The 24,725-nt window shown below is 40.0% G+C and overlaps 1 protein-coding gene across 1 annotated transcript; it reads right to left on the bottom strand.

The window, feature by feature from the left end:
- Positions 1–910: 910 nt before the first annotated feature.
- NHLRC3 (NHL repeat containing 3) lies at positions 911–24,619 on the bottom strand. Its single transcript, XM_014054104.2, has 7 exons — positions 24,459–24,619; positions 17,536–17,688; positions 12,863–13,016; positions 9,484–9,684; positions 7,639–7,730; positions 6,620–6,732; positions 911–5,527 (listed from the first exon to the last, which is right to left on the bottom strand). Exons 1-7 carry the CDS (start codon positions 24,561–24,563, stop codon positions 5,299–5,301), a joined length of 1,047 nt encoding a protein of 348 aa, XP_013909579.2. The 5' UTR covers positions 24,564–24,619; the 3' UTR covers positions 911–5,298.
- Between the last annotated feature and the right edge of the window lie 106 nt (positions 24,620–24,725).

Raw genomic sequence — 24,725 nt, 5'->3', positions numbered from 1 at the left:
TCTCTGGGTCTTAAGGAGGATCTCAGAATCTTAGGGGGCCCTAGGTTCTAACTATATTCTTCTTTGCCAGTTATGGGCATCGGCCAACCACATGAAGTATCCCCTCTCATGAAGGGTGGGGAAAAGAGATTTTAAGCACACTATCAGTTGAAGAGAGTTGAAGAACATTGTCTTCAAAGACGAGGATTGGGCCTTAGAAAAGTTTCTCAGCAAACAGAGAAGAAAGGGAGTGTTTCTTCCCCTTTGCAACCTGCTTGTACTGTGGAACAAGTGCCAATTTTCTTAGAAGTGTGGCTATCCCTTGCGTATCTATAGGGAGACCTGTTTTTAGGCCTTAACACAGTTTGCCTTTAAGGGCATCACGGGCTGGCGGATTGGCCTTTTGCAGAGTATGGTGGTGTTTTTTTTTTTCTCTCTCGAATTTGAATCTGAAGTAGGCAAGGGGCCTTCTTTGTGGGACTAAAAGCACAGCTTCCTACATTTGCACAGATACTTTCCCCTCAAACATACACAACAAATGTTAGCCTCCTGGATCCGTTTTTTAAAAAAAATGTACAGCTTTCAGGTATTTGACCAATCTGCCTGCCTCTGTGTGTGTGTGTGTGTGTGTGTGTTTGTGTGTGCACACGCACACACGTGTGTGTCTGTGTGTGTGTAAAACAAAGCAGTTCGAGCAGTAAATTGCTGTGGCAGTTACTGTTACTCAGGCAAATTTCTAAAGCCAATATACATCTTGTCACCTCTGCCTAAAAGCACAGAAATCCACTCCAGACATTTCTTTGTCTTCACCTAAGCATATTACCAGCTCATTGTTTCGTTTACAGATTACATGCAGATTTGGCCAAATTACCTATTTTATAAAAGCCCAGGTAGTGAAATGCATCTGCTTTTTCAAATGAAAACAAAACAAAACAAAACACCGATTTTAATGGACAGTTGGAAACAGTAAGCTGGTGGGTGTAGAATGAATTTAAGACCACACGAACATATTCTTCAACTTCCAAATGCCTCCTTGAAGCGGATTTTCACATCAAGAAAAGCTTTCATATCACACACCTGTAGTGTGAAGTGTGATCAGCCCTAATTTTCATACTATTGTACGCATTCAAAAGACTTTTCATCCAAATGAACAAAGCCACATACATCGTTTCAATGTATTTTCCCTTGAACTTCCTTTCCCTGTACATTTAAAATATTTATTAAGATTTTTTTTTCATAGATTTAAGGCCTTTTTTTTAAAAAAAAAAGGAAATGCAAGAGAGAAAAGGGGGGAAACACATTTAAAGAATATATGATTTCTGACAGGCTTTTCAACAGATAATTATAATCTTATTATCCTCCCTCCCTCTTAGATATTATGTCCCTTCCGCTTTTTATTTACTCCATATTTTTCTTAAATCTTCATCAATGCATTTTCCCTTGAACTTCCATTTTTCATCCATGATCAAGCATACACACTCTATGCCTTTTTCTTAAGCATGGTACACACAAACCTCGCCTTTATCAGGTAATTAAAACAAGAAAAAGGGAACATTTCCCCTCAATGCCAAGCTTTCCCTCTCCCCCTTCCCTTGGAGAGAATTAACATATGATATAAATATGTCCTTTACTCCTCTCTTTCCTTCATATATTTTACTGGGAAGGACAGCAGGGGAAATATCACTACCTCTGCTCATAACTCTCATGTGAAGGGAAGGGTTGCACAATGCTTGCTGCAATGCAAAATCTGTTTTACGTAGAGAGAGCACACCTATTTCGATGATGCACAAGGCCACACAGCTCAGGCCGCCAGTTTTATTTCTTTGCAACCACTACATTCCCTGCGTTATCTTATCATTGCTACGGGATACAAAGGCTGCAACCGGAATGTTCCAACCAAAATATTTCAGAAGGGATCGGATCAGCAAACCACCATTATCGGAGTTGGAACATTCAGGGACAAAATGCTTTGCCCCTCCCATTCCATTGCATTATGGGGGAAAGACCCCCCCCCCTAATACCAATACTGTGGAATAGAGCAGTTGCAATAAGTACTCTGTGCACTTAGTTTGTTTTTTTGTGTGTGTGCGTGTGATAAATTTGAATTTCAGTATTATGCCACATTTTAAACAAACGACTCTAATGGACTTACGGGCCATTTTTTTCTCCAGTATTTTATATAGTGTAGATGTGATCTCAAGTTTTATTGTCGTTTTCAGAACTATATCAATTTTATTAATCTCAACATTTTCTATGTTATTAAAAATGCAATATTATAATCAGCATATGTAGCCTTTTAGATAAGAGTATCCCTACAAAGGGACACCTCGGTCCAGTGACACTAATGTGTATGGCACAGTAGACTTATTACTACTTATATAAGGACAATGAAAAGCATCTTCCAGGTTTTATTACTAATACTGTAATTATTGTTGTATTGTGCTGTATTGTTTATTTTAATATTCATTTTTATAACGCAATATAAAATGTACTATTTTGTTAGTACTTTAGAATCTGTATAAATAAATGTCGTCTTCAACTGTACATTTTTCCTCATATAATCAAGCATTTGGCTTTGTCCTAAACCTAAGCAAATGCTGACTGCCTGTGGTTTAATCTTTCTCCGTATGGCTCATAGGAGCAAGATATTTGCAGACATGACGCCATACCATGTGCTGGAACAGAACTCAACAGAATAAGGGGGAAATTGGCGCCCTTGCTTCCTTTTACAACAGTGGGTCTCAACCTTCCTAATGCCGTGACCCTTTAATACAGTTCCTCATGTTGTGGTGACCCCCAACCATAAAATTATTTTTTGTTTTCTGTATTTTTTTGAAAATATGTGTTTTCACAGGGCGACCCCTGTGAAAGGGTTGTTCGACCCCCCCCAAAAGAGTCCCGACCCACAGGTTGAGAGCCACTGTTTTACAAAAAGGGAAGGGTTAAAAGGTCCCAACCACTTATGCCTCCTAATGCTAAGCTGCCTGACTCCTCTGGCAGCAGGGAAGAGGTACCAGCAGTAGCCCTTGTCTCCGTATGTGGAATCAAGTTCCAAAATGGTCATAAAAGGGAAGTTGTACATGGAATGTTTTGGGGCCCTGAACCCACGGCTCTTTTAGATGTAGGACCTGAAATATCAAAATATATGTGAATATTTTGGTAAGAGTAGACAGGTAGTTCTAGACTTGCAACCACAATTGAGTCCATTTTACGACTTTTCTTGCCACAATTGAGCGAATCACGGCAGTCGTTAGTACTGTATTTGTCGGACTATAAGATGCACCCGTGTATAAGGCACCAAGATTTCAAAGAGGTAAGAAAAAGTTTTTGCCCTCCCCGGCCCCCAGGAGCACTCTGCAGGCTTCAGGACTAAGGTAAGGCAAAAACTCTCCCGTTTTTCACCAAAACGGAGGCATTTTTCCCTTCCCCCAGCCCTTCTGAAGCCTGCTGAGTGCTTCTGGGGGGTGGGGGAAGGCAAAAACACCCCCGTTTTGGTGAAAAACGGAACATTTTTCACAAAAATGGGATACGGGGCGGGGCTTTGGGTGGCGAAAAATGGCTATATTCAGTGTATAAAACACACCAACATTTCCACACTCTGGGGGGGGGGGGGAGAAAAGCGCGTCTTATATTCCAAAAAATAAGTAAGTTAGTAACATGGTTGTTAAGTGAATTGGGCTTCCCCATTGACTTTGCTTGTCAGAAGGTTGCAAAAGGGGAATAACGTGACTGGGACATGGCAACCGTTATAAACATGAGTAACAGTCCCTAAACAAACTGTTGTAAGTCGAGGAAAGGTGAATTATTCCAGTGACCAGAGCAACTTTCATTAAAATAATATGGAAATGTTCCAGAACTAAGGTAACAGATATTTCTCATGCAGAGGTCAGTTCCCAATCAGCAGAAGCTTCTTGCTGGACTTTTTTCCAGTATGTGTATGTGTGGTATAATATAGAAGTGATTTGCCATTGCCTCCTAGGATTTAGTTCACAATCCTGTGATTTCGGGTTCAAAGCAACGTAGTGTCAAAGTTGTTAATATCCTAATCTCTCGCAGGAACTTTTGGAGCAGAGTAACGAAGATGCAAAGTTCTGAGGAACAATATTAGTTAATTGATAGATGGATTACATATCATCAGGTTTTTGATTCCTAGGGACCACATCACAACATAGATGCAACTCAACATTGGAATATCATCTCCAAGACCTTTGTTGCTGCTCTACGGAGCCCCAATTTGCAGCCTTTTTTCTTGACGGCTTATTTCTTTATTGTCGATGGTTGATTCTAAAAGGCCGAGGCTATCTGCTATTTTGATTACTGTATTGTCAATTCTAAGGTGGTGGTTCTACCCACTGTCCTTAAATTGGTCTTCTTTACATTTAATATATGTTAGTCACAAATGGTTCACATATAATGCTGTCTTTAACATGTTAATAACATATCCATATCCCAATATTCCCATATTCTGTGCAGATTGCTGTTAGTTCTGGTCTGCTTAAAAAAAAAACAATGAACACGTTCATTATTCAGAAAAAGTTTCTTTAAAAGATGAGAACCATCACGATGAGTATAAAACAAGGCAACTATAATGTATAGGACTGGTTTGGTAGGCTGAACAATCACAACATACCAATTTTTTTAAAATATCCATTTCAGAGTACTATAACAAAATATAACAGGAAAACAAATCAGCAATTGAAGGAATGCTTTAAGTTGCCTTTGAATAGGGGCTGTGCTTAGAAAAACCTTCAGTGGACAGGGATTGCCACTAGCCGAGGCTCCGCTAATGCTGAAGTATATGTGTTTTTCAAAGATCTTACCTGCTCATGGAGTAGGAGTTGCTCCCTGAGATTACTGCAATAGCCCTCCCACCCTCCCTGTTTGTTTATTTAATCAAATATGCTGTTGTCTCCCACTGACTGTAAACAAATTTAAGGCTGGCAATAAAACCACTGCAAGCACATAACTCTGATTATGTTAAAAGAATGAACAGAAAAACTCTTGGAATTGTTTTGCAAGAGAAATATGAAAAACCAATTAAAATGTGGTCCATAAAACTTAGCTAAAATACTAAAAGACAAACTAGTCCCTGAGATAAATGCACAGAATGCATCAGTAGTTATTTCAAGTATTGCACAACTGGGGAGAGCAGGCCATCAAGTAGAGCAAAATCCCGCCGCCAGTTACTCCTAGAGATCCCACCCGCCCCGCCCCAACTAGCACAGCAATCAGCTGTGAGACAGAGAGGAGTCTAAGAACCACATCAAGTTGTGACAGATGAGAGATTCCACACTTGCTTGTATGGCATGAAAGATACCGTTAGTCCAAAGGTACATATTTCTGTACTTGTTCAGCTCCAATTTCTGCCACATATATGGCTCCAGTACTTAAGCTGACATCCAGAAGATGAGGCTTGACTTCTCTTGCAAGCTGGATCGTGTCCACTACAATGCAATCCCCAATTAATCCTACTGGCGGGGCTGCCAAAATAGAAATCTTATTAACGTTTAGGTGGGCCACAATTATATACTGCTGATCAGGAGTAAACCTGTAAATGGAAGAGGGGGAAAAAAGGAAACTTTTAAAAAAAAGGAAACCACATCTTAAAAGACCCCATTATGTGAGCAATATGTATTTCTGTTGGATCTGAGGCAACACTACTGTCTCTATAGATACCCACACTGCCTGAAATTCTGTCCTAAGAGCTTTTTGAAAATCCTATTGGTGGGATTCTGTGTCATCGAGCCAATTTTCAACGGAGATGTTGGGTACAAATTGAGAAAAGTGACAGTTGACAATAAGAAAAAAACTATACTGTAGTTCTTTGGACAAAACATCAGTATTCAAAGGTATTATCTGAATATATGAAATATGGGTGTTGTTTTTTTTTAAAACAATAGTAAGCAAGCATGATCCGCGGACTTGGTCCAGGGATACCATTCTTTCATACAGTTCCAAAATAGTGTGAAATTATTCCACATGAAACGGTATGTCAATAAAAGAATGCATAAAATCCCATCTCTTCACTGCAAGTATACATTTAAATAGAATGGAAATTATTCAAATTGTCCATGATCCAAAACAGGGTGCGGGGTTTCTCGCTTAAGAAAACAAATTTTCATCTAAATTTTACCCTTCCTAGAACTCAACATTCCCTTTCCCTCAAACATATTGGGGAGAGGAGTGTATGTGAAACAAAGACGAATATCGTCTCCCATTCTAGTTTGTTTCCATTTGAACTTTCCAACTCCACTCATTGAATACTTGGATCCCACCCAATGCTATTTTAAAATATCAGGCAGTTTCATGATATCTTCCAGGAAAGTGAAATTGAGCTTTTTAAGGTCAGAGTCACAGAAAAAGTGCCAGGATTACCAGCTGCTGGCAGATCATTTTCAAAATATACCAGTTATGAAAAATTTATAACTAAATTTATAACACATTTCAATATTAGGGGGATGTGAATTGTTAGTGAATTCACTGGTGCAGTCAGAAAGCTACCTTACTTGGCTCTATCCTAGGAATTGAAACCTTCATCAGAAATCCTATACACAAAGATTCTTGTTCAACTATAGTTAGTTGAAAGGTTTTTCTCTTCCATCCAATGGACACACACTGGCATGTATACACACAGATATACCTTACAGAGTAAGGACCATCTTCTGTGAAGCACTTATCCCAAGATCCTAACCATTCCCCAGTACTTTTTGCAAAAACTTGGATTCTCCAGTTGGCTCTATCCGCAACCCAGACCTGGTACAAAGAAAGACACTGTTCTGAGCACCGAGAAAGAAATACACAAACATTTACTAACTTAAACAGATTGTACTCTAAATTAATAATCAGCTTCTCATTATCCTATATCGGAGAGGAACCAAATCTTGATATAATCGAGCAATACATATCACTTTCATCCACCCAAATGGTTTGCATAGCCTCACGGCAACCATTCAATCATTATTTTTAAGGGCATTGGGAGTGGAGGGAGGTCTGGGGATTAAAAAAAGTCAAGTTGGCAAACTGCACAAGTGAAACTCTCTTCCTTTGTATGTGTTATCTTGGGCACATACAAAGTGCTGAGACAATAAAGGCCATATGGCTGTTTGCTTGGCCAACAGTATCCTCATCAGTGTGGTTAGTAGTATTCTAATGTTTTATGGTTTCCCCAGTTGCAATGTATGGCTGTGAAAGTCGGACCATAAGGAAGGCTGAGCGCCAAAGAATTGATGCCTTTGAACTATGGTGCTGGAGAAGACTCCTGCGAGTCCCTTGAACTGCAAAGTATTTGAGTCCCTTGAACTGCAAAGTATTTAAACCAGTCAGTTCTAGAGGAAATCAACCCTGCCTGCTCTTTAGAAGGCCAGATCCTGAAGATGAAACTCAAATACTTTGGCTACCTAATGAGAAGGAAGGACTCACTGGAGAAGAGCCTAATGCTGGGAAAAATTGAGGGCAAAAGAAGAAGGGGACGACAGAGAATGAGGTGGCTGGATGAAGTCACTGAAGCAATAGGCATGAGCTTAAATGGACTCCAGAGGATGGTAGAGGACAGGAAAGCCTGGAGAAACATTGTCCATGGGGTCGTGATGGGTCGGACATGATTTCACAACAACAAAAATGTTTTATGCTATTATGTCAAAATTATCATTGCTCTCTTACCCGCCCAACCGAATCCACAGTTACACTGTGTGGAATCCTGAACTGTGTAGGCGCAGTACCATTTTCTCCACGTAGCCATAGAATTTTTAAATCTGTGGGTAAAAAGATGTTGAGGAAGCATTATTTCCTGCAATGAGTTTACAGTATAATACAGTATCAGGATTAAAACAAAGGCAGGAGTATAGAACCCACAGTCCAGGGATATGACTAGACCTTTTATAGTGCTTATTCATACACCTAATCAGGATATAAAGGATATAAAAAATGAGTGCAATCAGACACTTTTAGGCTTTTAACTCAATTTTTACTTTAAAAACTACAAAACTGCTTTTGAAATAAAACAAAAGATCAAACAAAAGATTGCCTCACAATTTAAAGGAGTTTAATATATTGTAAAGAATAGCCATGCTATTCTATCACAATAGAGGAAAATGGAGGCCTATTATTAGGAAAAAGAAAGCAGGTATATTTGTGTCATAAAAATTCATAAAATACCATGTTATATTTCACCGATATTCATTAAATGATATAATCTAGCTTTCCATTGCAGAATACTACATTAGGAGTTCAGCTTTCCGACTATTAACATAACACGGTCTCTATTTTCTTTCTGCAAGATAACGCTATTTAAGATATGTTTAAGATCTTAAGATATCACCAGAACATATTGAAAAAGTATTCGAAACTTATAAAAAGATAAGGTACCTGTAAATTTGCAGCATTAATTGTATGCATATTGGTGGCTTATGACTGCGGAGGCCCTAAGATCATAACATATGATTCACCAAGAATTGAGGTATATGGGAAAAGAAACTATTTCCTTATTTAGAATCCTATAATCTGTGCAAATGTCTTAGGGCAAATGGCTGCACCTCCAAAAACCAGGATGGATTTGATTTAAATCAAGCCGATTTAAATCACAATTTAAATTATGATTTAAATAACTAGTAAAACGGCTTGATTTAAATCAACTTGATTTAAATCATAATTTTTAAAGAGCAACTGCAACTTTGTCCCGCAGCAGCTCCTGACTCGCTATTGACTCATGACAGTCCCAATATTGCAGAATATACAGCCTCATGCTACATAACTAAGCTCCATTTCATGCTGAATAAACTAAATTATTAATGCATCTTAAACAGATAGATTTTTATTCCAAAAGCATTTTATTAAAATAAATTCCGATTCAATTTTTTAAAAAAATGATTAAGGTTTTTTTAAATCATCGATTTTTATCCAAAAACCTTGGTTAATCTCAAAAAAGCTAAGCAGAATTGAACCTGGTTAATGCTTGAAAATGAGAGCCTACCTGGAAGCACCATCACTGTGGCTAGACTATAAAGTTTAAAAATAATATTCTGGAAAGAAGATAATGTTGGCATATTGTTGCCAAGAAAACCACATGGAGACATTCATGTGGTCCACAGCTAATGCTGATTGCATCAAACACAAACCACTTAACCACTCCTAATGTGTTCTCTTATCGTAGAAAAAGCCACTAAGGCAGCCGTTCACAGTCTTATGTCTCCAGATATGAATCTCATATTCTATAAATTATAGTCCAGCCCAAGGGTCACCAAACCCTGATCTGTGGACCGGCACTGGGCCACAGCATGCCAGAAACTGGGCCACGCAAACAAGCAAAGCCCCAGCCGCAGGATGCAGGCAGCAAGCCAAACCACACCCGCTCCGGTTCGCGGGAAAACCTCTCTCCATGGCACCCATCTTTGGTGCCCAAAAGGTTGGGGGCCGCTGGTCCAATCAACATTATCAGATTAGGAAATGGTATATCAGCACATTAGAAATAAAAGCCGCCATCCACATTTAAAACATACATTTGCTTACCTTTTGTCAATTTGAGCAAGCGGTTATTTAGTCCTCCATCACCGTCCACAATGTAAATGTTTCCGGTTGATTCCACAAAAACCTCTGCTGGCTGGTCAAATTGTAGAGGGTCTGTATCAGAACCTGCTGTACCTGGAGTACCTATGACTCGAAGGAGTTCACCGAAAGGGCTGTACTGTTTCACTGTATGGCCATATTTTCCTGCATCAAGGAGAAGTTGAGGCTTTCCAACAAAGTCACGTGTATTACATCTGGGTACTTGAGAGACCGCCTGCTGCCAATTACCTCCACTAGACCAATAAGATCCCACAGACTAGGCCTCCTCCGAATTCCATCAGCCGCCCAGTGTCGACTGGCGACTACCCGGAGGAGGGCCTTCTCTGTGGCTGCTCCGACCCTGTGGAACGAACTCCCCGTGGAGATTCGTACCCTCACCACCCTCCAGGCCTTCCGCATAGCCCTTAAAACCTGGCTGTTCCGACAGGCCTGGGGCTAAAGACTTGCAGCCCCACTTCGAATGGTATGATTGTTGTGTTTTTTAACTGTGTATGGTCTATATATTTTGTAACTTTGTTTGTTTCCCCCTCCCTTGAATTGTGAGCCGCCCTGAGTCCCTTTCAGGGAAAAGGGCGGCATACAAATAAAGTAAATTCAAATTACAAATTTACAGATAAAATAATAATTTATTCCCTACCTTGTTCAGAGGAAAATTGGTATAACTTCTGGATTCTATGTACAGGTGGTCCTTGACTTACAACCATTTGTGTAGTGACTATTCGAAGTTACAATGTTACTTATGACCCCTTTTCACCCTTACAACCGTAGCAGCAGCCCCATGGTCATATCATCAAAATGTGGACACCTGGCGAGGGGCTCATATTTATGGTGGTTGCAGTGTGGTGGGGTCATGTGATCACCTTTTGCAACCTTCTGACAAGCAGTCAATGAGGATGCCAGATTCACTTAACAACAGTATTACTAACTGAGCAACTGTAGATTTAGAAGTTTTAGATTTAGATTTAGAAGTTTATTTATATGCCGCCCTTTTCCCTGGGGGGACAACTCGAAAAGGGGGGGGGGAACAAACATTTAACACGTAGGACAGTACGTCATTAAAAAAAACACAGCATTCATACCATTTGGGTGGGTTACAGTCTTTAGCCCCAGGCCTGACGGGATAGCCAGACTTTGAGGGCTGTGCGGAAGGTCTGGAGGGTGGTGAGGGTACGGATCTCCACGGGGAGATCGTTCCATAGGGTCGGAGCTGCCACCGAGAAGGCTCTCCTCCGCGTGGTTGCCAGTCGACATTGACCGGCAGATGGGACTCGGAGGAGGCCTAATCTATGGGATCTAATAGGTCGAGTGGAGGTGATTGGCAGTAGGCGGTCTCTCAATTCTGTAGCAAGAATGGTCATAGAACAGGGCAAAACTCCATAATAATGTCTTACTTAGCAGCACAATTTTTAGGCTCAGTTGTGGTCGTAAGTTGAGGACTACCTGTATAGAACCTTTCTGCTCTGCATCACAGAGAGTTGCTCATCATGAACCCTTGTTCCTGTTCTTTCTCTCACTACCCCTTGATTAGCAACTCCTTTTCTTCTTCGTTCTCCTGAAACTTTGAATAAATAAGATCTGCAGAGGTGTGAAAAGAATATGGCTAAACCTGTTCAAGAATATGGTGCAAGCTGCAGATATCTCATATAGCCAAATTTTAATTAAACCTTCAATGCTACAATATTTGGAAAACAGATTTTTTTTGTCAAGCATAAAAAAGAATCAGGCTGCAGCCATGTCGGTTGTAGTGTTATACTTGTGAAGACACTGAAAACAGTGCGCCAACAGTGTCATGTGTCTTTTGCTCTCACACTGCCCGAAGACTTCAATGCTACTGTCCATTAACAATCCCCTTTCTCCCCACTCTGATGGGGAGAAATGCCTTATTAAAACAGGAATGCAGTCATCAGCTATCTGCACTGCATGCTTTGTAGGAGCTGTATCATAGCCAAATTGCGCACTTATTTCGGTTCCACCACAAAACCACGTTCGACTAAACCGCGGTCGACTAAACCGCGTAGCTGACATCATCACAGCGCGACAACAGTGCGGAGAAAAAAGCACACTGTAAACGCTAAGCCTAAAATTAACCCCTAAACCTAAACCTAACCCCCCTAAACCTAATCCTAAACCTAACCCTAACCCTTAACCTAACCCTAAACCTAACCCTTAACCTAACGCTAAACCTAATCCTAATCCTAACCGTTAACCTAACCCTAAACCTAACCCTTAACCTAACCCTAACCCTAACCCTTAACCTAACAGGAAACCTAACCCTAAACCTAACCCTTACCTTAACTTGAATTGGCTTGCTTTCAAAGCGCTATTTAAAGCGCCCTTTCTCCGCGCTCACTGTTGTCGCCCTGTTGATGACATCAGCGATGCGCTTTAATCGGGCGCGCTTTAATCGAGCGTGGTTTTGTCGTGCCACGCTTATTTCGGCATTACCTGCAGAACCTTACCCAAAGTGTGTGAGATTCTGGGGCTTGCACAGATGTGCCATCACCTCTCCTCATTCACAGAATTTCAAAAAGCATATTAACTGCTGATGCCAACTCCCATGAAGTATCCCTACCATATTTTTCTATCACTGAAAACCCACTATGGAGATGAAATAGATACATCAAGGACTTTTGATTACTATGACTAGAAACGTTCCTGGTGGAAGCATGCTTGGCTTTACAGATTAACAGAGTTGGAAGGGACCTTATAGGTCATCTAGTCCAACCCCCTGCCCAAGCAGGAGACCCTACACCATTTCTGACCAATGGCCGTCCAATCTCTTGGGATAATGGCTTAAGAAGGTCAACCTAGATCAGAAGTAAGCAACCTAACCAACTGTTGAGTTTTGAAGACACTCATTCTAGGTTTGCTTATTGGTTATTATATGCTGACATTTTAATGGTGACAGAGAGCTTCTCATTATTGATGCTTTTTTAAATTAAATATTGATACGATGTCTTAAAATGACTATCTTTCAGATTTCTTTGCTGTTGTCCACACTCACTTGGGCTTATGGGATTTGAAAACTGAAATATCTGGAGTACTAAACTGATACTCTATACGTTTCTTGTAAATATATATGATCTATTTGTTTAATCTTGTAAATATATATGATCTATATGTTTAATCTTGTAAATATATATGATCTATATGTTTAATCTTGTAAATATATATGACCTATATGTTTAATCTTGGGTTCCAATTTATTTTGGGGAAGGACAGCATCTCAACTTAAATTCAATCCAAAATATACTTCAGTTGCTAAACATAAGACACGCAACAGTATTCTTTATCCACGTTAAACAACAATATTTCTACGCACCATTTCCTACATCTGTAATCCACACAGAGCTTCCATTAGGTGTGTTCAGTGCAAAGATTCCATGGGGCATCTCAATGGTGGCTGTTTTCCACGTTTGTACAAGATAGCCTTCCTCCGAGAATACTGAGACCTTTGGCACGTCATCATTACCTCTCTCAAGGTGCACAAAGATAATAAAGAAGAGAATCAGAAAGGTATGGATGGCAGACAGAAAAACCCAACCATTTTTTCATTACTTATACAGTAAATAGCTTTAAATTAAGCATTAGTCTATTGTAACTTCAAAGAGATTGATCAAGTAGAGTTACCTCCAAAAAACAAGGGAAATAAATAATTTTATAAATGCTAGTCATTTCGCCCCTCTCAGGTTTTTAGCGTGCGCCAGTGCAGCTATGTAAAAGGTAAGTAATTGGTGTGTCCAAGAAGACTACAGAAACTAAAGTTGCTGGAAAACTCAATGTAGTAGTACACAGGGGTCTCCAACCTTGGCAACTTTAAGATTTGTGGACTTCAACTCCCAGAATTCCTCAGCCAGCATTGCTGGCTGAGGAATTCTAGGAATTGAAGTCCACAAGTCTTAAAGTTGCCAAGGTTGGAGACCCCTGCAATAGATGATATCCATCATTTTGTGTGCTGATTGAAAAAAATTGTTGCAGCTGTTTTGAGAAAATTAGTCCACCCTTCCATAACCCAAGCATCCTTCAATTGTGCAGGCATTAATTTTCAGTATTTTTAACAATGGCCACACTGGCTGGGAAATTCTGCATTTGGAATGCTAAATGTAAGAAAGGTATCCAAGTATTTAGCGCAAGGCATTCTTGTCAAAAGATAGAGAAAAATACTTTCAGAAAGTTTTACAGCAGCCCAAGAAGACAATGGCCTTTCCCTCTTACTTGTTCTCAACATATGAAACTTCCAATAAGTCCAAATTTAATCTATTTCTTTCGCTATTCAAGCCTTTCTGAAGGACAAACAGAACGTAACTAAACGTAATAATTAAACATTCCAAAAGAACTATAAAACAAGAGAAATACCATATGGACAATATTTAACAATAGAGGGTTCCAAATTAACTATTGCAAAAGTAAAACAGGGTGAAATAAAAGAACGGTAAGAAAAGTTAAAGGATCACGATACATTTTAAAAGATCCACTTATTTTTAAGTCTCATGCTTGGCTTAAAATACCTCAAACTTGGCACCATGCAAACTTGCCCTTCCATCCATGCCACTTAAGGATATTTCATAAACAGAGAGCAGAGAACAGACTATTTCCAACCAGTACTGCTTTATTTATTCATTCCTCAATCTGTCACATTACTGCCACATAAATACAGGTTTTTTTTTAATGCTATTGAGTCATTGTTGACTCCTGGTGATTGCCTGGACTAAACCCTGTAGTTTTCTTGGCAAGATTTTGAAAGTGGTTGTTCACTGCCTACTTTTTAGGAATAAAAAAAAAGGGATTGGGCCAAGTTACCTGGAATGGCATTGTATCCCAGACAGGATTAGACTCATGGTATTCGGTTCCACCACAAAACCGCGTTTGACTAAAGCGCGCTCGACGAAACCGCGTACCTGACGTCATCACAGGGCGACAACAGCGTGGAGACAGAAACACGCTGTAAACGCTAAACCTAAAATTAACCCCTAAACCTAAACCTAACCCCCTAAACCTAATCCTAAACCTAACCCTAACCCTTAACCTAACCCTAAACCTAATCCTAACCCTTAACCTAACCCTTAACCTAACCCTAACCCTTAACCTAACCCTAACCCTTAACCTAACCCTAACCCTTAACCTAACCCTAAACCTAACCCTAACCCTTACCTTAAGTTGAATCGGCTTGCTTTCAAAGCACTATTTAAAGCGCCCTTCTTTCTCCGCGCTCGCTGTTGTCGCCCTGTTGATGACGTCAGCGACGCGGTTTAATCGGGCGCACTTTAGTCGAGCGCGGTTTTGTCATGCCATGATGGTATTCAGTCCAATGCCTTAACCGCTACATCAACTTGGCTCTCTTTTTAAAATATCCACATAAAAATGAAACACATTTCAACATTTTTTTAACCACAAAGTATGCTAATGTATTTTAGCTTAACCAAAGCTAAAATACATTAGCATGCTAATACACTAGCATTAATGATAGGTACTTTCCCCAAATTGAGAATGCTGTTATACAATACAGAGATATGAGCAAAATGAAGGACAATTGCAGTCCAACTTACACATCAGCCTGGTTGGTGCTGATCATATTGCTTTAGATTGAGAATTCAGAAAGCCTGAACTCTCATGAGCATTCCTGTCAGAGGGTGATGAAAAAAAAAGAAAGAAAAAGAAAAGCACCGGCTCTCCTAGCCACCTGCCAGACTCTAAGAATGGTTCAATGGCTACATTGGGGGAGGGAGGGGGGGGGCTAGGAAGTACATTAAAGAGGGCAAGCATTGATTTTTAACTGCCCCAAGAAATTCACCAGGAATCCTACAATACTGGCATAGGACATATATAATGCTGGAGTTTGTTAGAACTGTTGTACTAACCCCAAATTCCTTGACTATTTTCAAAAAGGCAGCTCTATTTATGTCTCTAGTTGACTGTCACAAAATATTTCCCCAAGCAAAACTCTTTACGGAAAGGCAGCCTCTTCTGCTTCTGCCACGTTGGTATAATCTGTTAAAGCTACAGCTGGGAAACAGATCACTTTTTTTCAGCAATTCATCAGAGATCCAGAAATCGAGCGGTCTGGTCTTCAATTTTCCTTATATCAATCTGTCTCGCCCTGGCGGCCTTTCAATAGTTTGGGTGCTCAGGCCAATTTTAATTCTTTTGCAGTAATTTTATTAAACTTTGTAATTACAACAGTGGGAATTCAGATTAATTTTAGATGAATTGCATCCCTTAAAAATTCAGACATTGCACATTTCAGGCTTTAAAGAGCTTTTCTGATCTTTAAATGCTGCAATTATACAATGCCCCCTGAATGTTTAATTGTTTTTAGCCATTGCAGCTTGAAAAGTATGAGAGCACCATGATTTAAAAATACACACAGACCTGTAATGTACTTATTGTTGGATTTACATTAGAAAACTAGACATTAAGACAGACTACTTGGGCCTGTCACTATAAAGAGACTGAGTAAACAGTACAAGCAGCTGGCTCACTATTCTAGCGTTAGATTTTTAAGCTATTAAGAAAATACACAATAAACTTTAAAACAGCCCGTTTACTTATGCAAAGGTCTATAGAGTCACATCATGAGATGGGTGGCTGTATAAATTAAAGAAAGAAATGATCAGATTCCTCTTGGGGCAACGTATGGAAAAAAATGGAATCTGCATTAGTTACAGATGTGTTCACACAACATGTTAAAAGATTGTGGATCACAGTGAGGCATTTACTCAGTGAACATGTAACAAAAGCCAAATACGGCATGGCATGGTTTCCCAGTCTTCAATCAAAATTTATATACGTTTATGTTGGCTGAATGACTACATAGCCCTTCTGATTTAATTTTATACCCACAAACTAACAAGCCCATACTAATCCAACTGGGGCTCGCAGCACAGCCTATATAACAAGGAGAGGTAACTCACCCCACCCTCCTCTATGTCCCTAATTCAATCTTCATTTATGTAGGATTAGCTCCAATTTGTTCCTGCTACCTTGCGCCATTTTATTAGAAATCCAAAGTCCATATGCTAGCATAGGCTTCAGATGACAGATTGGACCATTATTGAATAAACTAATAAAAATAAAGTCATGGTTTCAGATCATAATCAGCCTGTCTTATGGTCTGAGTTCAAACAGTATTTTAGGCCAAGTCACAATATGTTATGCAAACCAGACCACAGACTTCAAAGGAAAACTGTGAGAAAAATTCACACATCTGAGCAAAGTACTATCAGATGCTAAAATAGGAGAATCTGGATGCCATCTGAAAGAAAGCTGCCAAAATAAAAACACCGTCACATCTCTGTAAATATAAAATCTAGCTTTTAGCTTGAAAGTATCTCCATTTTTCAGTGAAAACCATAGTTTGATAGACAATAAAGCGAAGTTATTGAAACAGGTTCAATATTAATAAAGCTGAGAATAATTTTTGATAATGCAGTAAGGAACCAAGACGCCGGAAGCCAAATAAAGGGCTCTGTGTCGAATTGGAAGAATAAATATTTTAGATAATCTCAGATGCTGTAAATTTTTTTGGTATAAAATGTTGTTATTGAACTGCTAATTTCAAGTACATTTTTGTGTGTGTAATTTGAAGAACTATAGGAAAAAGGCAAGCAGGGTTTTTTTTTTAATGTAATTTTTTTAGACTGTATAAAACTGCCCAGAGTCATTTTGAAACTGAGCAGTCTAGAAATGTAATTAAGAAATAATTCATCAACATAATTAGAACATCATTACTAAGACAAATCTTGTAACAATGAAAAGTAACAAAAAGTAAGCTTTTAAAACGGTAAACAAAACCAAAAAGTGTGAATGGAAAAAAAAAGTGATTTATGGTCAAGCGATAAATCAGCACTTAATTAGCTTTTTTCTATTAAAAAAAAGTTAAATAACCTGAAGGAGGCAAGCAGAACCATGCAGGATTACAACATTGTATTATTCATCTCCTTAATGTAATAACTACATCTTGGGTAACAAAAACATTTTGATCTTGTTGTGTCTTACCTGTCCCACGTAGACTAATCCCTGGAGATGATCAACAGCAACACAAAATGTTTGACCAGTAAATTCTTCTGAAAACTTTGGCCACTCTAGATCAAGTTTGTAGAGTGGTTTCTGTATCCGCCACAATGAATAAGTAGCCCACTGATTTAGCACCTTGCAAATCAAACACAAAAACAATACTGTTAAACGGTGGTCTGATTTACCGTGAAGCATCATTCCGGCCATTAGTGAATGGATCTTTCCAGAAAGGGTTAACTCCACCTCTTTGTTAGATTGATAGGCAGCACTGTTTCCTCTTTTTCCCAACAATCAATCCTTTGAGGTAGATTATAGGCTGAGAGAACAGTGAAAGACAAATCTTTAGGTCCAATTTAAGGGAAACATCCTTCTTAAAACCATATGATGTAGCTGAAGGGAAAAAACACCTTTAAACAACTTTATTAATTTACAAACAAAAAACCCTTCAAAACATTTTCAAACAGCCCCATCCAGAGACAAGGTTGTAAGCAGTGGTGGGTTTCAAAAATTGTTCGAACCTACTCTGTGGGTGTGGCCTCCTTTGTGGGAGTGGCTTGCCGCCCATGTGACTGGATGGGAGTGGCTTGCCGCCCATGTGACCGGATATGAAGATGCCGACGACACTTGTCAGAACCACCTTAAATTACCTCACACACAGCACTGGCATGCATAAGAATATGATGTAAACTTGTTTTTTAAAAGGCATCTTTGGTTTGCGTTAAAACAACTTCAACACACACAATGTTCTGATTGCACCACAAACGCAGTAGTCATCCTTACCTTTCACAGAGGCACTGAGTTTTATAAATATGAGCATGATAGTGTAGAATAATCCTATCCAAGGACCAGTGGTGAGTTTCAAAAAATTTTGGAACCTCTTCTGTAGGTGTGGCCTACTTTCCGGGTCCACTGGTGGAACCTCTTCTAACCGGTTCGGTAGATTTGATGAACCGGTTCTACCGAATAGGTGCGAACTGGTAGGAACCCACCTCTGGTTGTAAGTATCATTTCCTTCCAAGTTGAACAATTCCTTCTCACTATAGAGACATGCATTCTGGTACATGCATACAGGTAATGCTCAATGTATGACCACAATTAAGCCCAACATTTCTATTGCGAAGCAAGACAGCTATGTGAGTTTTGCCCCATTGTATTACCTTTCTTGCCACAGTTGGTAAGTGAATCATTGGATTTGTTAAGTTAGTAACATGGTTGTTAAATGAATCTGGCTTCCCCATTGACTTTGCTTGTCAGAACATTGCAAAAAGCGATCACATGACTCCGGGACACTGCAACTGTCATAAATACATGCCAACTGTCAAGCATCTGAATTTTGATCATGTGACATGAGGATGCTACAGGGGTCACAAGTCACTTTTTTCAGTGCCACTGTAACTTCGAATGGTCACTAAACGAATGGTTGTAAATTGAGGACTACTTGTATACCTGGCAATTATATGGAACTGATTTTCCATTTTTGTTCTTCGAAATTTTCTCAACTTCCTACTCTAGTTTACAAGAGGAGAGGTCGCCTTCACAACCTACTCTGTTTAGCTTTGCAGAAATCAGCCAATGACAACAACACAAACAAAAATTGCAATGTATCACTATCCATACCCTCATAAACTGTTCTGTCCCCCCTTCTCCGCTCGTTAAGAAACGACAGGCAAACAAACTTAAAAGGAACTCTATCAGTTCTCGGCTCAGACTGGCTGTGAGCCCAAAAATAAACAGAAATCAAGTCTCTGACCAGATAACAGAATACAAAACAAAAACTCTTACAAAGCAATGCACTTCTCCAAGTGCCTCCTTGAATCAGGGTTACAGAAAGCAAATCACTTCTCCGAGTGCTCTCAAATAAACCACGGCCGATGATCAATGTTAACCGAACGAAGGAACGTTGACTCCTGCAACCAGGGCGTGGCACCATCCGTCCTTTTATCCCCAGAACACGCCACTAACAAGCCCCAGCTGCAGTGCTAATCTTGCATCCCGAAAAGACTCACAGAAGACTTCTGCTGAGTCACAACAATAAACTATAACTTATCCCCATCAGTATTTATACTGTAAAGTCCAATGACTTGGCTTCTCTAATTGGCTAAAGGTAAACGGTAAAGGCTGCCCTCGCACATATGTGCTTGTCGTTCCCAACTCTAGGGTTGTGCTCATCTCCATTTCAAAGCTGAAGAGCCAGCGCTGTCCGAAGAAAACTCCGTGGTCATGTGGCCGGCATGACTAAATGCCGAGGGCACATGGAACACTGTTATCTTCCCACCAAAAGTGGTCCCTATTTTTGTACTTGCATTTTTACATGCTTTCGAACTGCTAGATTGGCAGAAGCTGGGACAAATAACGGGAGCTCACTCTGTTATGCAGTACCAGGGGTTCGAACCGCCAAACTGCCGACCTTTCTGACTGACATGTTCAGCTAAAGAAGACCAAATAATGCTAGGGAATCAACATCATTCTGTTAGGATAAATTCTGTTGGACAGTGGCACATGAATAGGGTTTAATCGGAAAGCATGGTTTATATACTATAGTTTTTCAAAAGATGCATTTTAACTGCATTTCTCTTCATTTCCATAATATGGAAATCTGGTTGAGACTTCTTGGGGTTTCAGTCTCACTACAATTAAATGATATTCAACAGGAGAAGGCTAGTGTAAATACAATTCCTTGAAGGAGAAAAAAACAATGCAGGTTTCCAAAAATCTAACTTGAGCTTATTTACACATAAATAATTCAGAATTAAAAAGGAAAGGGAAATAGTTCAAAAGGTTCCCTTCACATTGGGAAACTGATAGTTAAAACAGCAGATATGCTAGTTTGCTAATTAACTGTGAATCCTGCATATTAGCACAAAACTTTCCAACAGCCGAGGTAATACAGTGAGGTGCTCTGAGATAATTACGACAGATTGTGAAGTGGTTGAACTTGTCATTTATAAAAAGCACTAAGTTAACACTTTGACAAAGCTGCTCCTCAGTATGCAGGGCACTCAAACAACACACAAACAGTGCTTTAAAGCAAATAGTTGAATTCAAAATGTAAAACATGGAGTATTATACTTCTGGATTTTGCATGGATATACTTTGTAATCGGTTTGATATAGTGCTGAAGGCATCAGGCTAGAAATCAGGAGACCATTCTAGTCCTACCTTGGGCGCACAATCAGCTGAGTGACCTTCAGCCAGTCACTCTCCCTCAGTGCTACGAAGGAGGCAGTGCCAAACCACTTCCTCAAAACCTCGCCAAAAAAAATGGCAGACTTGTCTAGGCAGTTTCCAAGAATCAGACATGACTGAAGAAAAAATAGCAATAGCAATAGCAATAGCAGTTAGACTTATATACCGCTTCATAGGGCTTTCAGCCCTCTCTAAGCGGTTTACAGAGTCAGCATATTGGGTTCCACCACAAAACCGCGGTAGACTAAAGCGCGTGTGACTAAAGCGCGGTGACAAAACTGCACCTTCAAAACCGCGCGACAACAGCGCGCCGACAGAAGCGCGCTGTAACATAACCCTAAAAATAACCCTAACCCTAACCCTAAACCTAACGCTAAACCTACCCTAAACCTAACCCTAAACCTAACCCTAAACCTAACCCTAAACCTAACCCTAAACCTTACCTTAAGTTAAATTGTGCTTCTGTCAGCGCACTGTTGTCGGCGCGCTGTTGTCGGCGTGCTTTTGACATCGCGGTTTTAGCGCCGCGGTGTTGTCGGTGCGCTTTTGACATTCGCGGTTATGTCATGCCACGGCATATTGCCCCCAGCAACAGTCCAGATCCTCATTTTACCCACCTCGGAAGGATGGAAGGCTGAGTCAACCCTGAGCCGGTGAGATTTGAACAGCCGAACTGCAGACAGCTGAAGTAGCCTGCAGTGCTGCATTTAACCACTGCGCCACCTCGGTAATCACAATTGGAATATTGTACAGTATATAGCTTTGGTTACTGCATCCCCCCCACCAAAAGAAATTAAAGACCCCCCCCCCCCCAAAAAGCACTAAGCATCAACCAAAATTATCAGAAGATTAGAGAATAAGAGCCAAGGTGGCACAGTGGTTAGTGTAGTACTGCAGGCTACGTCTGCTGATCACCGGTTGCCAGCAGTTTGGAAGATCGAATGTCACCAGGCTCAAGATTAACTCAACCTTCCATCCTTCCGAGGTGGGTAAAATGAGGACCCAGATTGTTGGGGGTGATATGCTGACTCTGTAAACCGCTTAGAGCGGGCTGTGTAAAGCACTATGAAACGGTATATAAGTCCAGGTGCTATTGCTATCTTTCCCTTGAACGCCCTACTATGATATTTATTCCTAGAATTCCCAGCAATAAACACGTTGGCTGATTAATTTAGGGAGTTGTAATATACACATTCTTGGCAGAGTTAGAGCCATTCACATTGAGGAACCTCTTGCTGGGGCATATCTGGTTCTACAAAGGCACTAAATGAAAAAAATGTCAAGAGGTGCAGAAAAGTGTGCCCTGTGGATAAATCTCGAGGCAATAAAACTGGGCAGTGATTCAAGAACAGATAAAATGAAATAAAGTTTTATACAGGACCTGTTGGAATAATGGAATTGGCTACAAGATGTAGTGATGGCTGTCACCTGGGGCAATTGTAAAAGGAAAGCAATCAATTGTATATACAAGGATCAGCAAACAATAGCTACAAGTCATGAAAGGAGTACATTATCTTCCAAAATCACAGCTCATTTCATTTTGAACATCATGAATCACAGATCATTTCCTTTTGAACATCATGAATCACAAATCATTTCATTTTGAACATCATGAATCACAGATCATTTCATTTTGAACATAAGGAGATGTGGTTGCTTCAGTAAGGCCCTGCTTTAGAGCTTCTTATATATATTTGACTAGATATGTGTAATGGAATGGAATTTTGGATCAGCTAGGCCAGGGGTCAGCTCTGGAGCCGCATGTGGCTCTTTCCTTCCTCTGCTGCTGCTCCGTCACCGGTCAGCGCCACAATTTTGAGAGGAGCTCCTGGTGGGGGAGGGGGAGAGAAGCACAGTGCGCCAGAAGACTCTATGGCAAGGGGAGGGTTTTCCAGTTGTCTCCACAATTGATAGGGCTTTTGGTTATAACAGGTAGAGGAAAAAATATGCCGTGCTAGGAGGAGACTCTATGGTGGGGGAACTGAACTTCCGGTCAGCTCCAGAATTGAACAGGAGGCTTCCGGTTAGAACCTTTGTGGCTCCTGGTGCTTTCTTTTCTGTGGGAAACGGGTCCAAATGGCTCTTTGAGTGTTTAAGTTTGCCGATCCCTGAGCTAGGCTTTTGATCTTATCCAACTGAGCCCTTCATAAGTTCTTATGACTGTACTAAATTATCATTCAGATTAAAATAGACCGGACCAGAACCTGATGAAAGATGAGGTCTTTATATCTTTAAAACTTAAAACGGTATCAGAAATACAGTTCCATTTAAAAGACAATGAAAGACATCTTCCAGGTTAGGCAAACCCTATCCCTCTCCCAGATACCTTATTGGCATCTGAGGGAGATAGGCAGTTTAGAAATATAAAAATAAATTTTCTTTGAAGTAGGTTTTAGTGTACGCCTCTCACTGTATCCATTCCTAAATGTCAGATACCAGTTCAAATTTTCCATAGGTTCAGCTTGAATGGAAAAGGGAAGCTGATGCCTCTGCATTGTACTTCCACAGACTCTGAAGCTTAGTGTAGCAAAAGGAGTGATAGATACAACAAAATGGACTGCTGGAGAAAAGTAAATTAAAACCATTTATGGATAAGCATAGCAGCTGGGGCACAAGGATACCACTCTAAATGGCATCAGAAGAACGTTATAAAGCTATCAGAAATTAAGAAATGACCTTTCACCTCCCCCCCATCTCCTCATACTGAGCCTTTGCAAGAGAGTCTTAAACTGTTCAGAGAATTGCCAGCCTCAAACCTTATTTTTTTTTTTTTAATTTGGACAGAGTGGTATGTGGAGAGGACACAAGTTTTCCTCTTCTCCTGAAATATAAATAAGGAAATCAACTTTCTATTCTGAATATTTTCTTCTATTCTGAATATAAAGAACATAAACTGTACATTACTTGGCCCAAGCTAACCTCCAAATATTTCTTTCCCCCCAGCATCAAGAATATTTATTTAAGCTCTCAAGAGCCCTAGCCAGCAATTCCCATACTACATTGTCTCATTTCCTTTTTTGGTTTTATTTTCAGCTGAAACTCCATGACACTTTTCAATTAACTCATCTAATGAAATTTTTTTCTAATTTCAGTTATAGCCTGCAGTTCATAAACTCATAGATTTGCTATATATATATTTAAATATAGCAATTGATGTATAAAGTACATGCAAAGAAAATACTGCCATGTTTGCCCTTGCTCCGTTTTCCATTGCCACAATAAACTAAATGAACTAAACAATATAATCATTTGTTTGTTTGTGTTTTAGATGTATCACAATATTAATCTACTGATCCTGTTGCCTGAGGTTGAGGGCAATTGTAATTCAACACATCTTCAACAAGGGTAATGGTAGACTTCATTTTTTTTTAGTTGACTGGACTCAATATCCAAAATTATTTTACCAGAGCTCTCACCTTATTCTAGATTTCTTAATCAATTAATAATTTAAATTTGTCAAGAGATAAAGATAATCATGTTTGACTATTTGTAATTATTTGCTCAAAAATCACTTAGGGCAATCACGTCCCCCCCCTGTTAGAACTATCAGGTTTGCGATGCAAAAATCTGGCAGCCTTATTTACAATTGAACCTACTTCTGAGCGAATTAAAATGCGAATACGGTCTAAGAATGGCATAATCATTGGACAAGCTTTTGAACACTGTTATACAGGGGCATATATAAGTGGTTGGTTTTATCACCCGGCTTGCCAACCCACCTCCAATTCGGACCCGACTCTATACAGGACTATGAACAACAGGAACAAACCAGCCCCTCCGAGTCCTGCAAACAACCGCACCCGAGAATGGTCGTGAGCCCCCATCGAATCACAGCAGCGGCTGCTTACGAAAACAGGCACACTGGCCCGCGCATGCTCACTCCGCAGCGACAACGAGCTCGCGAAAAGCTTCTTGGGAGATTGAGTGCTGTCCTTCGTTCCGAATCACGAGGAGAAGGGCTTTAGAGAACTACGATTCCCATGGAA

This window comes from Thamnophis sirtalis, unplaced genomic scaffold (genome assembly GCF_051295495.1).
Source record: "Thamnophis sirtalis isolate CommonGarterSnake01/CBP01778 unplaced genomic scaffold, rThaSir2_p1.2 scaffold_5, whole genome shotgun sequence".
Classification (NCBI taxonomy): domain Eukaryota; kingdom Metazoa; phylum Chordata; class Lepidosauria; order Squamata; family Natricidae; genus Thamnophis; species Thamnophis sirtalis.
The sequence above is the reverse complement of the archived record's forward strand: the minus strand, read 5'-3'. Positions and strand labels throughout refer to the sequence as shown.